This window comes from Scyliorhinus torazame, chromosome 14 (genome assembly GCF_047496885.1).
Source record: "Scyliorhinus torazame isolate Kashiwa2021f chromosome 14, sScyTor2.1, whole genome shotgun sequence".
NCBI lineage: Eukaryota > Metazoa > Chordata > Chondrichthyes > Carcharhiniformes > Scyliorhinidae > Scyliorhinus > Scyliorhinus torazame.
The window spans coordinates 37,699,967-37,721,900 of NC_092720.1; the positions used below are offsets into that span (position 1 = coordinate 37,699,967).

Below are 21,934 nucleotides of genomic sequence, written 5' to 3' on the forward strand. Positions count from 1 at the left end.
GCATACTCTCATCATTCCTTCCCTCTTGGCTATTGATTTCATCATGAGAGAGGCCAAAGTTGGTGTAAAATAGTACAAGCATTTATAATTCTTCCATCATCTCAGTTTCTTTGATTTTTATTATTTGGGAGTATTTGTAGAAGGCCAAAACCACCTGTTCAACTACAAGTATCCCACGGTTATTTCCGCTCTCCTTCCTAACGGCAGATATCCTGTCCAAACTAAAGGTTCTTGCCAATAGTATTTTTAAATGACAATTTGAAATTTGAACTTCAGCAAGGTCAGTGTTTCATATCAATTTAAGTGTGAGCACTTTTGGATGATTCCTTAACAATTATTACTCGGCAATGTAATACGTAGGCAAAATTATTTAGAACTGAATCGGATTCTGTCAGACTGCTGGGAGAAGTTCCTTTACGTTTAAGTTACAGGTGTTTAAGTTTAATTAATCTATCCCTTTATTATTCAGTATTGAATTTTAATGAATGCTAAAACAGGGGTGATATGAGACGCACACATACAAGAGGAAAATAATGAAACAAAAAGGTGGATTAGTAGCATTGTATTTATTACGCTGACATATTTCGGAGGTCGCCGATGAGTGTACATCACTTTTATTGTTATTTCATAGAATCATAGAAGTTACAGTGCAATAGGAGGCCATTCAGCCCATCGGGTCCGCACCGGCCCCTGAAAATTGTGTTGACTTTTATTGTAAAGCTCACAGTTTTTTAACAATTAATAATTCTGCTGTGAGTGAAAATTCTACTTTAGTGAAGACCAGGGGCTGGTTTAGCACAGGGCTAAATAGCTGGCTTTTAAAGCAGACCAAGGCAGGCCAGCAGCCCGGGTTCAATTCCCGTACCAGCCTCCCCGGACAGGTGCCGGAATGTGGTGACTAGGGGCTTTTCACAGTAACTTCATTTGAAGTCTACTTGTGACAATAAGCGATTTTCATTTCATTTCACCTAATTGTTAGACATAGAGACTTGTAAAAGAACATTGTTAAGAGGAAGACATTAACAACATTTAGGTTGCGCATGTGCTACTATAAACAAAATCCTCATCATTTAGTCATAAATGTTCAAAGGTTTGAAAATGCTTAGTGGCTGAAATCAATTTCTCCTGTCTTTTGTTAATTCTGTGCATTTTAATCTTTGTTTTGTGTGTCCATATGTGTTCTCACGATGACAGGAAATTGTGACCGAGTGGGACTTACCTATATCTTCATCAGCTAACCAAAAACATACTGATTTGTTCAAAGAAGACCTGTTTCTTTTTTAAAAACAAGAAAATACACTGGCCAATGATGGCTGCCACCAGTCACCTGATGTCTGGTATTGTAAGTTGACCAGTTTTCTGGAAAGTTCCTATATGGATTGCATTGCAGACCTGTCCAGGCATGTTGCTTGGAATTTCTCATCTGGGGAGTGTCAAGGTCCACTTCTTTTTTTTTCAAATTTAGAGTATCCAATTATTTTTTCCAATTAAGGGGCAATTTAGCATGGCCAATCCACCTACCCTGCACATCTTTTGGGTTGTGGGGTGAGACTCACGTAGACATGGGGAGAATGTGCAAACTCCACACGGACAGTGACCCAGGGCCGTGATCTAACCTGGGACCTCAGCGCTGTGAGGCAGCAGTTCTAACCACTGCACCACTGTGCCGTCCATCAAGGTCCACTTCAAAAAGGATTCTTGAAAGGAAGGTATTAAAAATGCAAAGTGCTGGACTGTAATCAACAGTACTTTTTTCAAGACTATGTGGACTGCTAACCAGCTGGGTACAATCAATAGACATTTATAGAAGTCATCTGGAAAATCTGCTGAAGGAAGCAGTAATAAATTTATCTCTCTTGCTGAAGTCTCCAGGAAAGTGCAGTTACCTGAACTTCAATTCAACTTTACAGCATTTTAAAGGAATTGAGCTAACTTCAAACAGCCCCACCACCCAACTTGTTTGGCTCCTTATAAAAAAGTAAATACATTTGGAGTGGACAAGTCATTTACAGGAGTTTTGTTTTGAAAAATAACAACCAAGGGGGCTGAAGAAAGGGCAGCTAGTTCACTCCTCCTCACTCTGGGCATAACAGTGTGCTCGCCATTCTTTTGTGCACTTGTCTCTTTCTCAATCTTTTATGTCCCTTCTCTTTGCTCTTATATAAATAAACACAGCTATTTGTATGATACAGAAAGAAGGGATACTCACTTTGCACAATCGTACAAGTCACAGCAATAGCAAGTGTTACTGCGTACTTTCAGGCTACATGATTCTGTGAAACTCTGGCAAGGCACCTGCTCCCAACAGAAAATAGTCAATCGTAAAATGATTGCCGTACATTTGTTAACGGAAAAGCTGAAGATGTTGTTTATAACCATCTTAAGAATTATGTTAATGTGTGGGAATAAAGAATATTAAATACCACAACCAGCACAGTACTGCTATGTGCCTCTAGACAGTTGAAGCTATACAATATCCAGTTTGCAGTTTGCAATCGAACCAGCCAGCTCTCGTTGGCAGGATCCGGTTCCGCCTAGACACGGCGTGATGCTAATTGAGGCCAATTAAGGGCAATCTCCATCTCATTAACCAGACGGAAGCCCGAACTAACGCCTCCTGTGATCTAACCAGCTCCCCAGTGAGAGGTCACACTGACGCCAATTAGAACTGGTCTACACAAATGTGGACCAGGCGTCACATCACCTGTGGGGTCTCCATGGCCATCGGAGACCCCTGGGCGGTCATGGAGAGAGCAGCATGGCACCCTGGATGTCCCTCTGGCACCTTGGCACTTCTAGGCTGGCAACTTGGCACTGCCACCTGGCACTGCCATGACACCCAGGTGGCACTGCCAGGGTGCCAGTGCCATGATGGCACTGTCAGGGGGCAGTGCCAGAAGGGAGCGATGCCCATGAAAGGAGGGATGAGGGGGTTATGATGGGTAACGGTTGAAGGTGTGTATAAAAGAGATCTGGAAGATTGGGGGGGTTTGAAGGGTGGGGGTCCCGAACAGAGGGAGAGGGCGGGAGGCCTGAAAAGAGGGCCCTCAGCGACCCTATAGCGGGGTGTCCTAACTTATGCACAAATGTGGGGGGGCTGACATTGCCCATGGATTGGGTTGTGGGGGACCCTCAAGCTCAGAGATATAGAGATCGAGGCACCCTTTCAAAATATTGGTCTGATCTCGGAGGGGCTAGTTTAGCCAGCGAGCTCAGCTCCCTCGTGATGAAAATACTTCTAGGTGTGGCCTAACCTGGAGAGGAATTCCCCAGGGCCCATAAAATTGACTAAGTGGATTAGATAGTGATGGGAGACCCACCGATAGAGCCGGAGAGAAACTATCAGCCAAACCCTCCTGAAATGACATGTAGAAACCTTTCCGTTAGATCGCGCCCAACATCTTGCATATAGTTATGGAAGTGTGAATTAATTCCTCACATATGACAAAAGCTTCTCACATCTTCGTTGTGTGCAAGTACTTATATTAGTTTCAGCTTCACACTACCACCATCTGGTTACTTCAGTAATAAATTGTTGAGCGCATATCCGATGTAATTCTACACCTTCCTCCAGATGTTGGGTTAGATTTTGTCTTCCCACCTCAGTGATAATTTGGCATGGTGCATTGTTCCAGCTTTATGGAGCTAGTCTGTTTTCCATTCCATAGTTTAACAAATTCAGCAAGTGCTTCTGTTCTCAGCTGGTTTTCGCACACAGCCAGGGCAGAGCATATTGAAAAATCATGTGCTTCAAAAGAGAAAATGCAGGGTTTGTCTTTTCATTTCCTTTTACTACAACCTTCATGTGTTCTCTAACAAGCACCACACATTAAGACGGCTTTAGAGAGGGTTTAGAAGAGATTTATGAGAATTGGTCCGGAGTAAGGGACTTTGGTTACATGGACAGATTAGAGAAGCTGGACTTGCTCTCCTTAAGAGAAGTGAAGGTTTTAACCTGGTAAATAAGGTTGGTGAGGTACAGGCACAGATAGTCAAGTAGATGAGAGATGTTGTGGTGCAGGATTGAGTGCTAAATATTCTGGAATATGAGATGTTCAGGAAAGATAGAGGGGTGCCAGTGTTGATTAAGGAGATAATAACAATATTGGAGCGAGAGGATGTCCTGGAGGAGTCAAGGAGAGAATATATTTGTTTAAAGCTAAGAAACAATAGAATCCCTACAGTGCAGAAGGAGATCATTGGCCCACCAGCACAGTGGTTAACACTGTTGCTTCACAGCGCCAGAGTCCCAGGTTCGATTCTCGGCTGGGTCACTGTCTGTGCGGAGTCTGCACGTTCTCCCTGTGTCTACGTGGGTTTCCTCCCACAAGTCCTGAAAGATGTGCTGTTTGGTAATTTGGACATTCTGAATTCTCCCTCAGTGTACCCGAACAGGCGCCGGTGTGTGGCGACTGAGGGCTTTTCCCAGTAACTTCATTGCAGTGTTAATGTAGGCCTACTTGTGAGAATTATTATTATCAAATCGACACTGACCCACTGAAAGAACACTCTACTCGGGTCCACTCTCCCGTCCTATCCCCGTAACCTAACCTACACATCTTTAGACATTAAGGGACAATTTATCATGGCCAATCCATCTAGCCTGCACATCTTTGGACTGTGGGAGGAAACCGAAGCACCCGGAGGAAACTCAAGTAGACACGGGGAGAAAGTGCAAACTCCACACAGGCACCCGAGGCCGGAATTGAACCTGGCACCCTGGAGCTGTGAGGCAGCAGTGCTAACCATTGTGCCACCGCGGCGATCAGGAACATAAGTTCCAAGGACAGATTGGAGAAACTGGGGCAACCTGTTCCACTGTAGGATTGCCCTTTTGTGGATTGCAAACAAATCCTCTTTTTTAGTTTGCGTGGATGGCTAACTCATGTTTGATTCTTGCTGGAGGGCACCGGGTCTTTGTTTCTATCAATTCAGTTCATACCACATTTTATGGAACATGGTCAGTTGATTTTCCTCCATCCTTTGCATAGCGATCAAGGATGTGGCACTGGTGTATTTCCCACACTGACTTGTGCAGAACGATCTTTGAATCGCCGCTTCATTCTTATTGATATTTCTCGCCGTGTCGGGGTCTGGGATGCAATGCCTGAGGGTATTGTGGAGGCTGATTCGATGGTGGCTTTCAAAAGGGAGTTGGATAATTATCTGAAGAGGAAAAACTTTACAGGGCTACTTGGAAAAGGTGGGGGCGGTTGCAGTGGCAGAGAGGCAAGCTGAGTTGCTATTAGAGAGAGGCGGCATAGATGTGACAGGCTGAATGGCCTACTTCTGTGCTGCAAACATTCTATGGTTCTATGGTTCTTGACGGCAGGGACCCATAGCTGGGTTTGATTTGAGCTTATCACATCTGCAACTAATTTGTTTGAGTGCCCAATACTTTGCCAACCCTTGGGGATTTCTTTGAATCTATAAATGTTTAATTCAAAATCTTATGCAAGAGTCTGAACGATAACTCTCCTAGCATAATATAACACCCACAAGACAGCAAGAACCTTTGGGAAGAAGTGATCAGGATTTGGGGCAGAGGAAACAGAAAGGTGCAAGTTGAGAAATTGCATCATAAAATAGAAAGAAAAAAAAATGATCAAAACAAAATTGATTATTATTGGAACTTTTCTTCAATTCTTTGCATTACATTATCTGACCTGAAATTATAATGACTGAATTATTTTACTTTGTGTTTTTATATTTGATGTCCTCTCAATTCCGCATATCAATAGTATCCGTGCCTTTAAAACAAATCGTAATATTAGAAAACTTTGACTCCGTTTTCTAGTCAAAATTAAAGTTCCAAACAATATTTGACCATTTGAACCATTCAGTGTTCACAAATGACTTCTACTTACAGTAGCCAGATAATTTTCATAAATATAGTTCTGTCCACTTGTGTAATATTGGCATCTACCTACATGCAGTGGTCTTAGGTCCTAGGAACAAAAAACGATACATAAAAAAAAATCTTTGATAAGTGTTATCATTCAGTAAGTTTCAGAAAACAATCCAAACTAACTTCTTAACTTCAGAGACTTTAGTTTACAGATTATCTGTAATGAGTTGTTCCCATTCGCTCCTGTTTGTGGCACCTGCCTCTATTTGACACTCACCTGTCCTTCCCTCCTCCCAGACAGTTGATTTGAAAATCCATTTTTTGCCTAAGGCCTGCTGTTATGTCCCAACTCCTATTCTTTACTTCTAACCTCAATTTGAATTATTGTCCAGGTCACTGAAGAGTATAGGAACATAGGAATTAGGAGCTGAAGTAGGCAATTCAGCCCTTTGAGCCTGCTCCGCCATTCAATCAGATCATGGCTGGTGTCTTCCTGGTCTCAAATCCACTTCCCCACCTGTTGCCCATATCCCTTTAACCTGTTATTCATCAGAAATATATCTATCTCCTTCTTAAAACCAATAATGACTCAGATTCCACCGCACTATGGGGCCGCAAGTTCCACAGATTCACCACCTTCTGCGAGAGTAGTTCCTCCTCAACTCAGTTCTAAATCTATCGTCTCTCAACCTATATCTGTGACCTCTCATTCTAGCTTTCCCCACAAGGGGGAGAATTTGGTCTACGCTTACTTACCAGTCCCATTTAGTATTTTATACACCTCAATTAGATCCTCTCACAATCTTCTAAACTCCAGCGAGTAAAAGCCCAAACTGTACAATCTCTCCTCAAACGTGAAGCCTTTCAATCCTGGAATCAATCTGGTGAACCTCCTCTGAACTGCCTCCAATGCCAGCACATCCTTCCTCAAATAAGGAGACCTAAACTGGACGCAATATTCCAGAAATGGTCTCGCCAACACCGAATACAATTGCAACAACACCTTTCTACTTTTACACTCCAATCCTTTTGCAATAAACGCTAACATTCCATTTGCCTTTTTTATTACATGCTGTACCTGTATACCAACTTTCTGTGATTCATGAACAAAGACACCCAGATCCCTCTGCCCAGACGCATTTTGAATCTGCTTTCCATTTAGATAATAATTTGCCTTTCTATTTTTTTGGCCAAAATGGATAACCTCACACTCACCTCCATTAAACTTCATCTGCCAAACTTTGGCCCAATCTCCTAGCCTATCTATCTATATCCATCTGTAGAGCTCCCCCCACCCCCATCTGTTTCTGAAAAGTGCCACAGGATATTTCATATTCCTTTGAAAGATTGTATGAGGTAAAATCAGATTTAATGTCTCATTCAAAGATCAGTAATAATGCTGTATAATTCCACATAAGGGTGTCTTATTGTTGGTGAGTACTGAAAGAGGGCAACTAATCTATTCTGCTTCTTGAGGACCAGTGTACCTGTCAATTTGTTTTAAATTGAAAGAAAAATGTAACTCACAATATTTATAGCTGTGAAGACGCCATCCACAATCACACAGACGAATGCTCCTATAATTCCAAAACTGAGGAAAGTGATGGCTGCGACCAACTGTGGCATGGATAAGGAAAACAAATGCAGATTAAGAAGTCACTTCCATTTAAAATTTGCATGTTTCCTTTTACAGATAAATGCTTAATATAAAACAATGAAGACAGCTACGAATCAGGCTTTTTCAACAACGACTTGCATTTATCTTTATTTATATCGTGCACTTAATGTAGAAAATGTAGGTCAGTGAGCACAGGGGTGAAGGGTGAATGGGATTTAGTGAAAGGTGGGGCACTGGCAGCACAGATTGTTTCTAAAAGTATATTTATTAGAATTTACATTTTAGAAACAGAAGCAATAAAGTTACAAACTAATATTACACATAAGGAGAGTGGAATAAAATGGCTCAACATACATGGGCACAAAATAGGACAGGAGAACAGCATCACCACTGGCTCAGCACAGTCATCAGGCGAAGCCGAACATTCCCATTACCCCACCAGAAGCCAAAGGAAGAACAGGATGAAGTCATAAAACACGACAGGACGGTGCACACCCTCCCACATCACACGACTCGCAGCCAGATTGGGTGCACACCAACACACAAAACCCCTCGGCTCCAGCAGCACTGGAGGCATCGGTAACCCAACATGGGCCATCTCTGTCAGATATCAAACCCAACTGCACCCACGCAGAAGCAAAGAACGGGAACATCATACCCAGCACTACCAAAAAAACAAAGAAAGTCCGCAAGAAATTCAGCTCAAAGGCGAAGTTACATACGTAACCAAAAACATAATCTAACCCCCATCAGAACGAAACCAATATCGATTATATAGCCAGAAAATAATGAAGACAGGACTGGCAGCAACAAATCCAAGTTGTTCTCAGACCTCGGGTCTCCCACACAAGATTAGAGAAAAGATCAAAGCTACCGGAACTGTCCTTCACGACGATGAGAGCTCAGGACCCAGCTCAGGTCCTGGCCCGCCACAACACACATGGAGGAATCAAAGAAGTATGGACCACTCACCTGACAAGCAGGCAACATGCCGCCAAGGGGAATGACAGGGTACCCATGAAGTCCAAAACTTGAGTGAGGATAATCATTCCGGTCCCAGTCAAAGGGAAGGGGGGGGGGGGGGGGGATAGGTGCCTGGAGAGAAAAACGGACTGACCCTGCTGACCCACCTGCCCCTGGCACCAGGCACCCCAACCCCACTTTTAAGACCCAGGAAGCCGACTGGTAAGGTGAACGCTGAAGTACCTATGGTCACAAGACATCGGCCTACGGCGGTGAATATATTTACAGAGTACAGCCCCATTGGGACAACCAACGTCCTGGTCCCTGTCCGGGCCGGCCTTTATACTAAGTTCTTATGAGTCCCAGCTGGGCGGACCTCAGCCCTCTAGTGTGGAATCTCCTCATACTTCACGTGTCCCAGGGGGAGATCAATCAGGGTATCCCTGTGAGCCAGGAGGTTATTCCACCCACCAACCTGGACCGACCAGGAGAAAAGGCAACACCACCACAAAACAAACACTGAAAATGAACCCACTCCTAAACAGCTTGAACACTGCAACCCAGCCAGCCCCACCATGGCCATAATTAAACTTCACCTCCAAGTATCGCAGAATACAGTGCAGAAGAGGCCCTTCGGCCCATCGAGTCTGCACTGACGCAAGTAGTTCAGGATAAAAACACAGGCAACGTGAGAGACGCAGCTGAGGACTCAACCTCAGGCCTAGAGAAAGAAGGAAGAGCAAAACCATCAGAACTAATCACATGAATAACAGGGAAAACAACATGCAACCCAAACCTCACATCTCCCGGGCTATTGAGGAGGAGAGCCACTCACACAGTCAACAAGGGAGCATCTCACCAACCCCAGAGGAAAAAAACAGGATATCTGTTCAGTACAGCGCCCAGCTCTTCCAAGTCCCCACACACCCAGCGTGTCAAGCCCAGCCCCACCAGACACCCCACTGAAGGCAACCCAAAGGAGGGCACCCCCGATCCCCGGGGACAACACACTACCGAACACAGCACTGTGCCTGGCCTAGCCCAGCACTGTCCAAAACAGAATCACAGGAAATAATGTCGCCAAGACCTCTCACTCAAACCCCCTGCCGAGCCTGCACCTATCCAACGCAATTTACGGCAAGGCATCACTCCCACTCACACAAGGAGAGAACGGATAACACCTCAGCCCTAGCCAGGAGAGGACGTTGATCTGGAGAAGAAGTGTCAAGGCACCCATAAATTGGGCATCCTGGGAGGGAGGGCCATTCCTCCTCCCCCAACCCCCCCATTCCACCAGGCCAGACCAAAACCAGGCCCAACACCACTCTCACCCACAAGAGAGAACAAATAAGAGATCCGCAGGGAGGGGACACCCAAACCAAATTGTGGAAACCATCGCCATATAAAGACCACCCTCATCCCCTGTCCCCAACCATGGATACCGACTCCATTCAGTCTGCTCTAACAACAGACAGGACACCCTATCAGCTCCGTAGCACTGAAAACAGCTAAAGAGAGACCCATATAAGGGGAAAAGACAATCTTGACCCGAAAGAAAAGTCAGTCAGAACCCAGTCCTCTCCAGGATAACGAAAGGTTTTCCAGGCCAATGAAGAATAATTCTTAAATTCAAATCAAACAGGAAACAGAAAAAACACCCGAAACGGATTAATTCTAACTTGGGGAGGGGGAGGGAGAGGTGGGCTGTCCTCAATCATAGTGGGGATGAACTAACCCTACTAACTGCAACCTTCCACCCGCTCCCTGCTATAGCTCCACTCATTCTCCCTCTAAACGAGACAGGGTCTTGATGACAAAGGATCCTCCCCTCCCACAACCACAAGGATTATAAGACACTATAAAGCATGATTACATTTAGGAATAAAATCGCACAAATCCCATTTTCCATATTCAACTTAACATGAATTTGCTAAATCAGTGTAAAGAACGACTTAGGCCATCACACCCATAATACACACTCCCCTGTAGGAAAGAAGACAGCATCAAGCAAATAACAACATGATCAGGGAGTAGGGCGGCACGGTGGCGCAGTAGTTAGCACTGCTGCTTCACGCCGCCGAGGACCAGGGTTCGATCCCGGCCCCGGGTCACTGTCAGTATGGAGTTTGCACATTCTTCCTGTGTCTGCTTGGGTCTCACCCCCACAACCCAAAGATGTGCAGGGTAGGCGGATAGGCCGCACTAAACTGCCCCTAAATTGGAATTTTTAAAAAAAACACGATCAGGGAGTAACGTCCAGGATGACAGACAAGTTGCAGGGCAGTCCTCAGGATAAAGACATCTTCCCGGTGGCACGAAGAAAGCATAAGTCCAGGGTAAAACAGGATCAACGAGCACTCTTCAGGATCTCACAACGATTCCAACAACTGAAACACGAGCCATCATTACTTCCACCATGCTGTCCCACCAACACCCTGGTGGTCTACAGCCTAGGCCCTGGACGGGGGATGACTCAATCAGTTTGGTCACTTCCAACCCCTCACAACGAGTATCAGGAACAAGACCAGTGATTGATGGACCAGACTGACCCCTGGCCTTGAAGACAGGATACGTAATGCTCCGCCGAATCTCATAGACCCAGCCAGCCTCCAAATCGAGATCACTGAAACATCAGTTTTTGAAAAATATTTTATTGGAGGCATTTTCAAATATATACATAACAAAGAAGAAAAACGAAAACCAACTGTGGCACCAGCAAACAACCACAACATCCTTACACCCCCCCCGGGAACTTTGCCACCACGTCTTGCCAGTGAGCAGGCTCAGTGGTGTGCCCCTCTCGGCCCCCCCTCTCCTTCTCCTGAACCCGCCAGGGTGGACGACAAGCCATGAAGCAGGACTCGACAGTACAGATGCAGGGCCCCCACCAGGGAAAGTCCTCTCTCCAGTACAAGGACCTCCTCATATCATAGAATTTACAGTGCAAAAGGAGGCCATTCGGCCCATCGAGTCTGCACCGGCTCTTGGAAAGAGCACCCTACCCAAGCCCACACCTCCACCCTATCCCCACAACTCAGTTACCCCACCCAACACTAAGGGCAATTTTGGACACTAAGGGTAATTTAGCATGGCCAATCCACCTAACCTGCACATCTTTGGACTGTGGGAGGAAACCGGAGCACCCGGAGTAAACCCATGCACACACGGGGAGAACGTGCAGACTCCGCACAGACAGTGAACCAAGCCGGGAATCGAACCTGGGACCCTGGAGCTGTGAAGCAATTGTGCTAACCACCATGCTACCGTGCTACCTCCAACACCCTCATAAAAGTACCCCGCAATTCTTGGAAGTGAGCCCAGATGGCTCTGTACCTCAGAGCTAGGACTTTCAGCCAGGGCAACATCACCATTGACAGCCATCATCACAGCACCTCCAAGGCCAGAGCCCGCTCAATAGCAACTGTGCCGCTGAAAGCAGGGCCCAGTCCATCCGCCACAGACAAATGCGGATTTTAATATTTTATCTCAGCTTTTTCTTGCAAGAACACCGACCAAAAGCTTCCTGGGGCATAGCACAAGCCATGTATCCCATGAAAAGACAAATGTGAAATGTGCACCAGGATGATAATAATAATAATCTTTATTAGTGTCACATGTAGGCTTACATTAACGCTGCAATGAAGTTACTGCCAAAATCCCCTAGTCTCAATTCAGAATGTCCAATTCACTTAACAAACACGTCTTTGTGGGAGGAAACCCACGCAGACACAGGGAGAATGTGTAGCCTTCGCACAGACAGTGACCCCAGCTGGGAATTGAACCCGGGTCCCTGCCGCTGCGAAGCAATGGTGCTAACTACTGTGCTACCGTGCCACCAGACAATACTGGGCTGATAAATGTGTATTATTCCTCTGCTGGTTTTTGTGCAAGCCCTGGATTTTGTGTTGGATGGCACTGAGGGCAATAGGTGTACATGCTGCTCCATTGCTGAAACTCATATGGATAGCATATTTGTTTGGGTTCTAGAAACACATACAAATCCCACTATTAAAACTATTAGTGCAGTGTTATCTTGGTGCGCAATGCAGGGCTGGAGCACAAAGAGGCCTAACAATGTGGCAGCCATCAGTTAAAGGTATACCAAGGTTGACCCTAGATCCACCAGGGCTGGATTAACCAAACATGTGGCCAGTTGTCTACAGAGTCTGCACAGTTGTTTCATTTAAGCAGATGATATTGCGATATGATTTACTTCGTCATTAATGAGGCGTAAATGTCCTATGTCCATCTGTCTTCATGCATTTTCAACAATTTTGTGTTTTAATGGATCAACTGGATGGGGGAAGTCTCTCTGACTGGTCTTAGCAGCTAGCATCCCAAGGGTTTAGCTCTGGTTTCCAAGTTTGCTACCCTTTCTGTGAGTTCAATTTCTCCAGTTTATTTTTAGTCCACTGAGCCAGTTCATTTGACTTACTTCTGTTTAATTTGGAGTGTTACATCGGATTGGTAAGTGTTTGTTTTGGACTTAACTCCTCCACCGTGAAACATTGCCTCGTCTAGACAAATTTTCCCATGCCTTTCTTATCCAAAGCTAATACTTCCCTATTATGGAGATGAAACAAAAGTTTAAAAAAACAGGAAAAAGAAGCTTATGACATTTGTTAGTTAATATCCAGGGTGATTATGGGAAGTACCAGGAATGGATTGAAAAAGTTAATATGAGAGGAAAAGAGAGTTTATGAGAGAAGATCAGCAGGCAACGTTGAATCGAACCCTGAAACCCTCAATTTAAAAATTCTCATCTTTATTTTCAATTGCTCCATGGTCCTGCTCCTCCCTGACTCTGTAGCTGCCTCCAGCGCTACAACCTTCTGAAACGTCCTGCATTCCTCTCATTCCAGCAAGTTACAAATTCCCATTGGCTGCCATACATTCAGCTGCCTGGGCTCTCAGCTCTCTGCCTCTCTACCCCACTCTCCTCCTTGAACCAATCTCTTTGATTAATGTTAGTCTCCCGAACGAGAGCCCAGCTATTTTCAATTTGTAAAACTGTGAGGAATTGCTATTCTGCCACAGGAGCGATAACGCTGACCCATAGATACCTTTTATGCTAAAACAAGCTTTAATTTAAACACAGAACTAACCACATTGGCAACGAAGAAATAGACTTGCACCTTGGCACTGCCACCTTGGCACTGTCCCATCAGCCAGGCAGGCAGTGCCAAAATGCCTGGGTGCCAGAGGGAGAGCCCTGTCCTCAACCACCCAGTTGGAATGGCCTTGGAATGGCCTTGGAAACCCCCCAGGTGCTGTTACACTTGGTTCACATTTGTGTGGATCAGTACAAAACGGTGACCGGTCCAGGCCCCGCTGGGGAGGCTATTGGTTCCCGGGCCCCGGGAGAATCAGGCACAAGCTTATTTAAATGAGCTTAATGGCTCATTTAAATATGTACATCTGGATCTCGCCCAGCGAGTGCGAGGTCCAAATCCTGAGTCTCTGTTGCTCTCCTCATGTGCTTTAACGAGTGTGATAGACTGGGTAGACTAAAATAACAAGTATATATAGACTGGGTACAAGAAGTTGCAGCTGACTAAGGATTGCACGAACAAAGATGGATAACTTGAACCTTTTTGTTCGTTTCTGTCAAGCCAACTTGTTTGTTTTAATGCAAGCAGTTGGCATTCTGGGACTGCATCTGCACATGTGCAAGACGTGCTCCACCTAATTTTTTGACACAGCCTAAATTCATATGTTAAATTGAAATTCCATGTTTGATAAGATATTTTACTTGTTCGGTGTACTCTGCATTGTTTCGTGCTGTCAGATTCCTGTCAGATAATAAAATTGAAGCCAATGGGAATGAAGGGGATAACTCCTCATTGATTGGAGGCATATCCAACACAGAGGAAGATGGTTGTGGTTGTCGGAAGCACACCAGCTCAGTCCTGGGACATTACTGCCAAAGTTCCTCAGAGTAGTATCCTAGGCCCGACCATCTTCAGCTGCTTCATCAATGATCTTCCCTCTGCCATAAGGTCAGAAGACTGTGTGTTCCCAGATGATTGCGTAGTGTTCAGGATTATTTAAAGGACAGATACTGAAGCAATCTGTGGCCTTATGCAGCAAGACCTGGGTAACATTTACACTGGGGCTAAGTGGGAAGCATTTTTTAACATTAAATTTAGAGTACCCAATTTTATTTTTTCCAATTAAGGGACAATTTAGCGTGGCCAATCCACCTACCCTGCACATCTTTCGGCTGTGGGGGTGAGACAGACGCAGACACAGGGAGAGTGCGCAAACTCCAAATAGACAGTGACCCAGGGCTGGGATTAAACCTGGGTTCTCAGTTCTGTGATACAGCAGTGTTAACCACTGTGCCACCATGCCGACCCCCAAATGGCAGACATTGAAACATAGAAAATAGGAGAAGGAGGAGGCCATTCAGCCCTTCAAGCCTGCTCTGTCATTCGTTATGATCCTGGGCTGATCATCCAATTCAATAGCCTGTTCCCGCCTTCCACTATATTCTTTGATCCCTTTTGCTGCAAGAGCTATATCTAACTCCTTCTTGAAAAAAGTACAATGTTTGGCCTCAGCTACTTTCTGTGGTAGAGAATTCCACAGGCTCACCACTGTCCAGCTGAAGAAATTTCTTCTCATCTGAATCTTAAATGGTCTACCCCATATCTTCAGACGGTGACCCTTGGGTTTGGACTCTCCACCATCGGGAACATCCTTCCTGCATCTTCCCTGTCCAGCCCCATTAGAATTTTATAGGTTTCTATGAGATCCCCCATCATTCTTCTGAACTCCAACAAATACAATCCTAATCGACTCAATCTCTCCTCAAATGTCAGCCCCACCATCCCAGGAATCAGTCTGGTAAATCTTGACTGCACTCCCTCTATAGCAAGAACATCCTTCCTCAGATAAAGAGACTAAAAATGCACACACTATAATCATAATCTCTATTCGTGTCACAAGTAGGCGTACATTAGCACTGCAATGAAGTTACTGTGAAAATCCCCAAGTCCCCACACTCCGGCGCCTGTTCGGGTACACAGAGGGAGATTTCAGAATGCCCAATTCACCTAACAAGCACGTCATTCGGGACTTGTGGGAAGAAACCGGAGCACCCGGAGGAAACCCCCGCAGAGGAAACCTACACAGACACGGGGAGAACGTGCAGACAGTGGCCTAAGCGGGAATTGAACCCGGGACCCTGGCGCTGTGAAGCAACAGTGCTAACCACTATGCTACCATGCCGCCCATATTCCAGCTGTGGTCTCACCAAGGCTCTATAATTGCAGCAAGACACCCTGCAACTGTACTCGAATCCTCTCGCTATGAAGGCCAACATACCATTTGCCTTCTTTACCACCTGCTGTACCTGCATGCTTACCTTCAGCGACTAGTATAAGAGGACATCCAGGGCTCGTTTTACATTCCCGTCTCTCAATTCATAGCCATTCAGATAATAATCTGCCTTCCTGTTGTTGCTACCATATGGATAACCTCACATTTATCCACATTATACTGCACCTGCCATGCATTTTCTCATTCATTCAGCTTGTCCAAATTACACTGAAGCATCTCTGCATCCTCCTCAAAGCTCACCCTCCCACCCAACTTTGTGTCATCTGCAAATTTGGAGATATTACATTTAGTTCCCTCATCTAAACCCTCATATATGTTGTGAATATCTGGGGTCCCAGCAGCGATCCCTGTGGTACCCCACTAGTCACTGCCTGCCATTCGGAAAAAGACCAGTTTATTCCTACTCTTTGTTTCCTGTCTGCCAACCAGTTTTCTATCCATCTCAATGCACTTGCCCCAATCTCATGCACTTTAATTTTACATGTTAATCTCTTATGTGGGACTTTGTCGAAAGCCTTCTGAAAGTCATCAAATCTACCAGTTACATCCTTGAAGAATGCCAGTAGATTTGTCAAGCATGATTTCCCTTTTGTAAATCCATGCTGACTCTGTCCAATTCTGCCACTGTTTTCCAAGTGTCTCCGCTATGAAAACTTTTATAATGAACTCTAGAATTTACCCACTACCGATGTCAGGCTGACTGGTTTATAATTCCCTTTTTTCTCTCTACCTCCCTTTTTAAATAGTGGGATTACATTAGCCACCCTTCAATCTGTGGGAACTGTTCCAGAGTCTATAGGGTCTTGGAAGATGACCGCCAATACATCCATTATTTCTAGGGCCACTTTTTAAGGTATTCTTGGATGTAGATTATCAGGCCCTGGGAATTTATTGGCTTTCAATTCCATCAATATTCCCAACACTATTTCCCTACTAATACTGATTTCCTTCAGTTCCTCCCTCTTAAACCCTGTGTTCCCCAACATTTCTGATATGTTATTTGTGTCCTCCTTTGATGGTCAACAATTTCTTCTAAATTCCCCTGTTTCTAGGGGCTGGTTTAGCACAGGGCTAAATCGCTGGCTTTGAAAGGAGATCAAGGCAGGCCAGCAGCACGGTTCAATTCCCGTACCAGCCTCCCCGAACAGATGCCGGAATGTGGCGACTAGGGGCTTTTCACAGTAACTTCATTTGAAGCCTAACAAAGAACAAAGAAATGTACAGCACAGGAACCGGCCCTCCAAGCCCGTGCCGACCATACTGCCCGACTAAACTACAATCTTCTACACTTCCTGGGTCCGTATCCTTCTATTCCCATCCTATTCATATATTTGTCAAGATGTCCCTTAAATGTCCCTATCGTCCCTGCTTCCACTACCTCCTCCGGTAGCGAGTTCCAGGTACCCACTACCCTCTGCGTAAAAAACTTGCCTCGTACATCTACTCTAAACCTTGCCCCTCTCACCTTAAACCTATGCCCCCTAGTAATTGACCCCTCTACCCTGGGGAAAAGCCTCTGACTATCCACTCTGTCTATGCCCCTCATAATTTTGTATACCTCTATCAGGTCGCCCCTCAACCTCCTTCGTTCCAGTGAGAACAAACCGAGTTTATTCAATCGCTCCTCATAGCTTATGCCCTCCATACCAGGCAACATTCTGGTAAATCTCTTCTGCACCCTCTCTAAAGCCTCCACATCCTTCTGGTAGTGTGGCGACCAGAATTGAACACTATACTCCAAGTGTGGCCTAACTAAGGTTCTATACAGCTGCAACATGACTTGCCAATTCTTATACTCAATGCCCCGGCCAATGAAGGCAAGCATGCCGTATGCCTTCTTGACTACCTTCTCCACCTGTGTTGCCCCTTTCAATGACCTGTGGACCTGTACTCCTAGATCTCTTTGACTTTCAATACTCTTGAGGGTTCTACCATTCACTGTATATTCCCTACCTGCATTAGACCTTCCAAAATGCATTACCTCACATTTGTCCGGATTAAACTCCATCTGCCATCTCTCCGCCCAAGTCTCCAGACAATCTAAATCCTGCTGTATCCTCAGACAGTCCTCATCGCTATCCGCAATTCCACCAACCTTTGTGTCATCTGCAAACTTACTAATCAGACCAGTTACATTTTCCTCCAAATCATTTATATATACTACAAAGAGCAAAGGTCCCAGCACTGATCCCTGTGGAACACCACTGGTCACAGCCCTCCAATTAGAAAAGCATCCCTCCATTGCTACCCTCTGCCTTCTATGGCCTAGCCAGTTCTGTATCCACCTTGCCAGTTCACCCCTGATCCCGTGTGACTTCACCTTTTGTACTAGTCTACCATGAGGGACCTTGTCAAAGGCCTTACTGAAGTCCATATAGACAACATCTACTGCCCTACCTGCATCAATCATCTTAGTGACCTCCTCGGAAAACTCTATCAAGTTAGTGAGACACGACCTCCCCTTCACAAAACCGTGCTGCCTCTCACTAATACGTCCATTTGCTTCCAAATGGGAGTAGATCCTGTCTCGAAGAATTCTCTCCAGTAATTTCCCTACCACTGAAGTAAGGCTCACCGGCCTGTAGTTCCCGGGATTATCCTTGCTACCCTTCTTAAACAGAGGAACAACATTGGCTATTCTCCAGTCCTCCGGGACATCCCCTGAAGACAGCGAGGATCCAAAGATTTCTGTCAAGGCCTCAGCAATTTCCTCTCCAGCCTCCTTCAGTATTCTGGGGTAGATCCCATCAGGCCCTGGGGACTTATCTACCTTAATATTTTTTAAGACACCCAACACCTCGTCTTTTTGGATCACAATGTGACCCAGGCTATCTACACCCCCTTCTCCAGACTCAACATCTACCAATTCCTTCTCTTTGGTGAATACTGATGCAAAGTATTCATTTAGTACCTCGCCCATTTCCTCTGGCTCCACACATAGATTCCCTTGCCTGTCCTTCAGTGGGCCAACCCTTTCCCTGGCTACCCTCTTGCTTTTTATGTACGTGTAAAAAGCCTTGGGATTTTCCTTAACCCTATTTGCTAATGACTTTTCGTGACCCCTTCTAGCCCTCCTGACTCCTTGCTTAAGTTCCTTCCTACTTTCCTTATATGCCACACAGGCTTCGTCTGTTCCCAGCCTCTTAGCCCTGACAAATGCCTCCTTTTTCTTTTTGACGAGGCCTACAATATCACTCGTCATCCAAGGTTCCCGAAAATTGCCGTATTTATCTTTCTTCCTCACAGGAACATGCCGGTCCTGTATCCCTTTCAACTGACACTTGAAAGCCTCCCACATGTCAGATGTTGATTTGCCCTCAAACATCCGCCCCCAATCTATGTTCTTCAGTTCCCGCCTAATATTGTTATAATTAGCCTTCCCCCAATTTAGCACATTCATCCTCGGACCACTCTTATCCTTGTCCACCAGTACTTTAAAACTTACTGAATTGTGGTCACTGTTACTGAAATGCTCCCCTACTGAAACATCTACCACCTGGCCGGGCTCATTCCCCAATACCAGGTCCAGTACCGCCCCTTCCCTAGTTGGACTGTTTACATATTGTTTTAAGAAGCCCTCCTGGATGCTCCTTACAAACTCCGCCCCGTCTAAGCCCCTGGCACTAAGTGAGTCCCAGTCAATATTGGGGAAGTTGAAGTCTCCCATCACCACAACCCTGTTGTTTTTACTCTTTTCCAAAATCTGTCTACCTATCTGCTCCTCTATCTCCCGCTGGCTGTTGGGAGGCCTGTAGTATACCCCCAACATTGTGACTGCACCCTTCTTATTTCTGATCTCTACCCATATAGCCTCACTGCCCTCTGAGGTGTCCTCTCGCAGTACAGCTGTGATATTCTCCCGAACAAGTAGCGCAACTCCACCTCCCCTTTTACATCCCCCTCTATCCCGCCTGAAACATCTAAATCCTGGAACGTTTAGCTGCCAATCCTGCCCTTCCCTCAACCAGGTCTCTGTAATGGCAACAACATCATAGTTCCAAGTAGTAATCCAAGCTCAAGTTCATCTGCCTTACCCGTAATGCTCCTTGCATTAAAACATATGCACTTCAGGCCACCAGACCCGCTGTGTTCAGCAACTTCTCCCCGTCTGCTCTGCCTCAGAGCCACACTGTCCCTATTCCCTAGTTCTCCCTCAATGCTCTCACCTTCTGACCTATTGCTCCCGTGCCCACCCCCCTGCCATACTAGTTTAAACCCTCCCGTGTGACACTAGCAAACCTCGCGGCCAGGATATTTATGCCTCTCCGGTTTAGATGCAACCCGTCCTTCTTATACAGGTCACACCTGCCCCGGAAGAGCTCCCAGTGGTCCAGATAATGGAAACCCTCCCTCCTACACCAGCTGTTTAGCCACGTGTTTATCTGCTCTATCTTCCTATTTCTAGCCTCACTGGCACGTGGCACAGGGAGTAATCCCGAGATTACAACCCTCGAGGTCCTGTCTTTTAACTTTCTGCCTAGCTCCCTGAACTCCTGCTGCAGGACCTCATGCCCCTTCCTGCCTATGTCGTTAGTACCAATATGTACAACAACCTCTGCCTGTTTGCCCTCCCCCTTCAGGATTCCCTCTACCCGTTCGGAGACATCCTGGACCCTGGCACCAGGGAGGCAACATACCATCCTGGAGTCTCTTTCACGTCCACAGAAGCGCCTATCTGTGCCCCTGACTATAGTGTCCCCTATTACTATTACTCTTCTGCGCTTTGACCCTCCCTTCTGAACATCAGAGCCAGCCGTGGTGCCACTGCTCTGGCTGCTGCTGTTTTCCCCTGATAGGCTATCCCCCCCGACAGTATCCAAAGGGGTATATCTGTTCGAGAGGGGGACAACCACAGGGGATTCCTGCACTGACTGCCTGCCCTTTCTGGTGGTCACCCATTTCTCTGCCTGCACCTTGGGTGTGACCACATTTACATAACTGCGATCTATGACGCTTTCCGCCACCTGCATGCTCCTAAGTGCATCCAATTGCTGCTCCAACCGAACCATACGGTCTGTGAGGAGCTCCAGTTGGGTGCACTTTCTGCAGATGAAGCCATCCGGGACGCTGGAAGCCTCCCGAACCTGCCACATCTCACAGTCAGAGCACAGCACCCCTCTAACTGACATTGCGTCAATTAATTAAAATTTGTCTTTTTTTTTTAATACTTTTTTTTTAAATTTCAAAGTTACTGTCAACTATCTGTTTCCTAGCACTAGATTTCTAATAGAAATGCGATAGCTAACTATAATACTCTCTGCCTACTTGTGACAATAAGCAATTTTCATTTCATTTCACTTTCATTTCTGATTGTAAGGGACCTACATTTGTTTTCACCAATCTTTTTCTCTTCCCGTACCTTTAGAAACCTTTACAATGAGTTTTATGTTCCCGCAAGCTTACTCTCGTATTCTAATTTCCCCTTCTTAATCAATCTCTTGGTCCTCCTTTGCTGAATTCTAAATTTCTCCCAATCCTCAGGTCTGTTGTTTTTTCTGGCCAATTTGTATACTTTTTCCTTGGATCGAATACCATCCATAGTTTCTCTTGTAAGCCATGGTTTGGTCACCTTTCCTGTTTGATTTTTGTGCCAGTCATGAATAAACAATTGTTGCAGTTCACCCATGCCCTCAATGAATGTTTTCCATTGTCTATTCACCGCCATCCCTTTAAGCAACGTTTCCCCATCCATCATAGCCAATTCTTACCTCATACCTTCATAGTTTTATTTATTAAGATTCAGGAAAATAGTCTCAGAATCAACAACGTCACTCTCCATCTTGATGAAGAATTCTATCATATTTTGGTCACAGATCCACCAAGGGGTCTCGAGCAACTACAATACCAATTATTCCTTTCTCATTACACAATACCCAGTCTAAGATGCCCTGCCCTCTAGTTGGTTCCTCAATGTATTGGTCCAGAAAACCATTTTGTAAACACTCAAGGAATTCCTCCTCTACGGTATTGTGACTAATTTGATTTGTACAATCTATATGAAAGTCACTCATAATTACAGATGTTCCTTTATTGAACACATCTCTAATTTCCTGTTTAATGTCATTCCCAACATGACCACTGCAGTTTGGGGGTCTATATACAACCCCCACTAACTTTTTTTTGCCCCTGAATGTTTCTCAGCTCCACCCATAAAGATTCCT

General features: G+C 45.4%; 1 protein-coding gene across 2 annotated transcripts in view; it reads right to left on the bottom strand.

Moving 5' to 3' along the window:
• The window catches only part of LOC140389646 (transmembrane protein 255B), a 117,057-nt gene that overhangs the window by 26,514 nt on the left and 68,609 nt on the right, over nucleotides 1–21,934 (bottom strand). For both annotated transcript variants that reach the window (XM_072473966.1, XM_072473965.1), the window contains 3 exons: nucleotides 7,376–7,465; nucleotides 5,868–5,948; nucleotides 2,210–2,295 (listed from right to left, as the gene is read on the bottom strand). In XM_072473966.1, coding sequence (XP_072330067.1) covers nucleotides 2,210–2,295; nucleotides 5,868–5,948; nucleotides 7,376–7,465 — 257 coding nt within the window. The remainder of the gene's footprint in view (nucleotides 1–2,209; nucleotides 2,296–5,867; nucleotides 5,949–7,375; nucleotides 7,466–21,934) is intronic.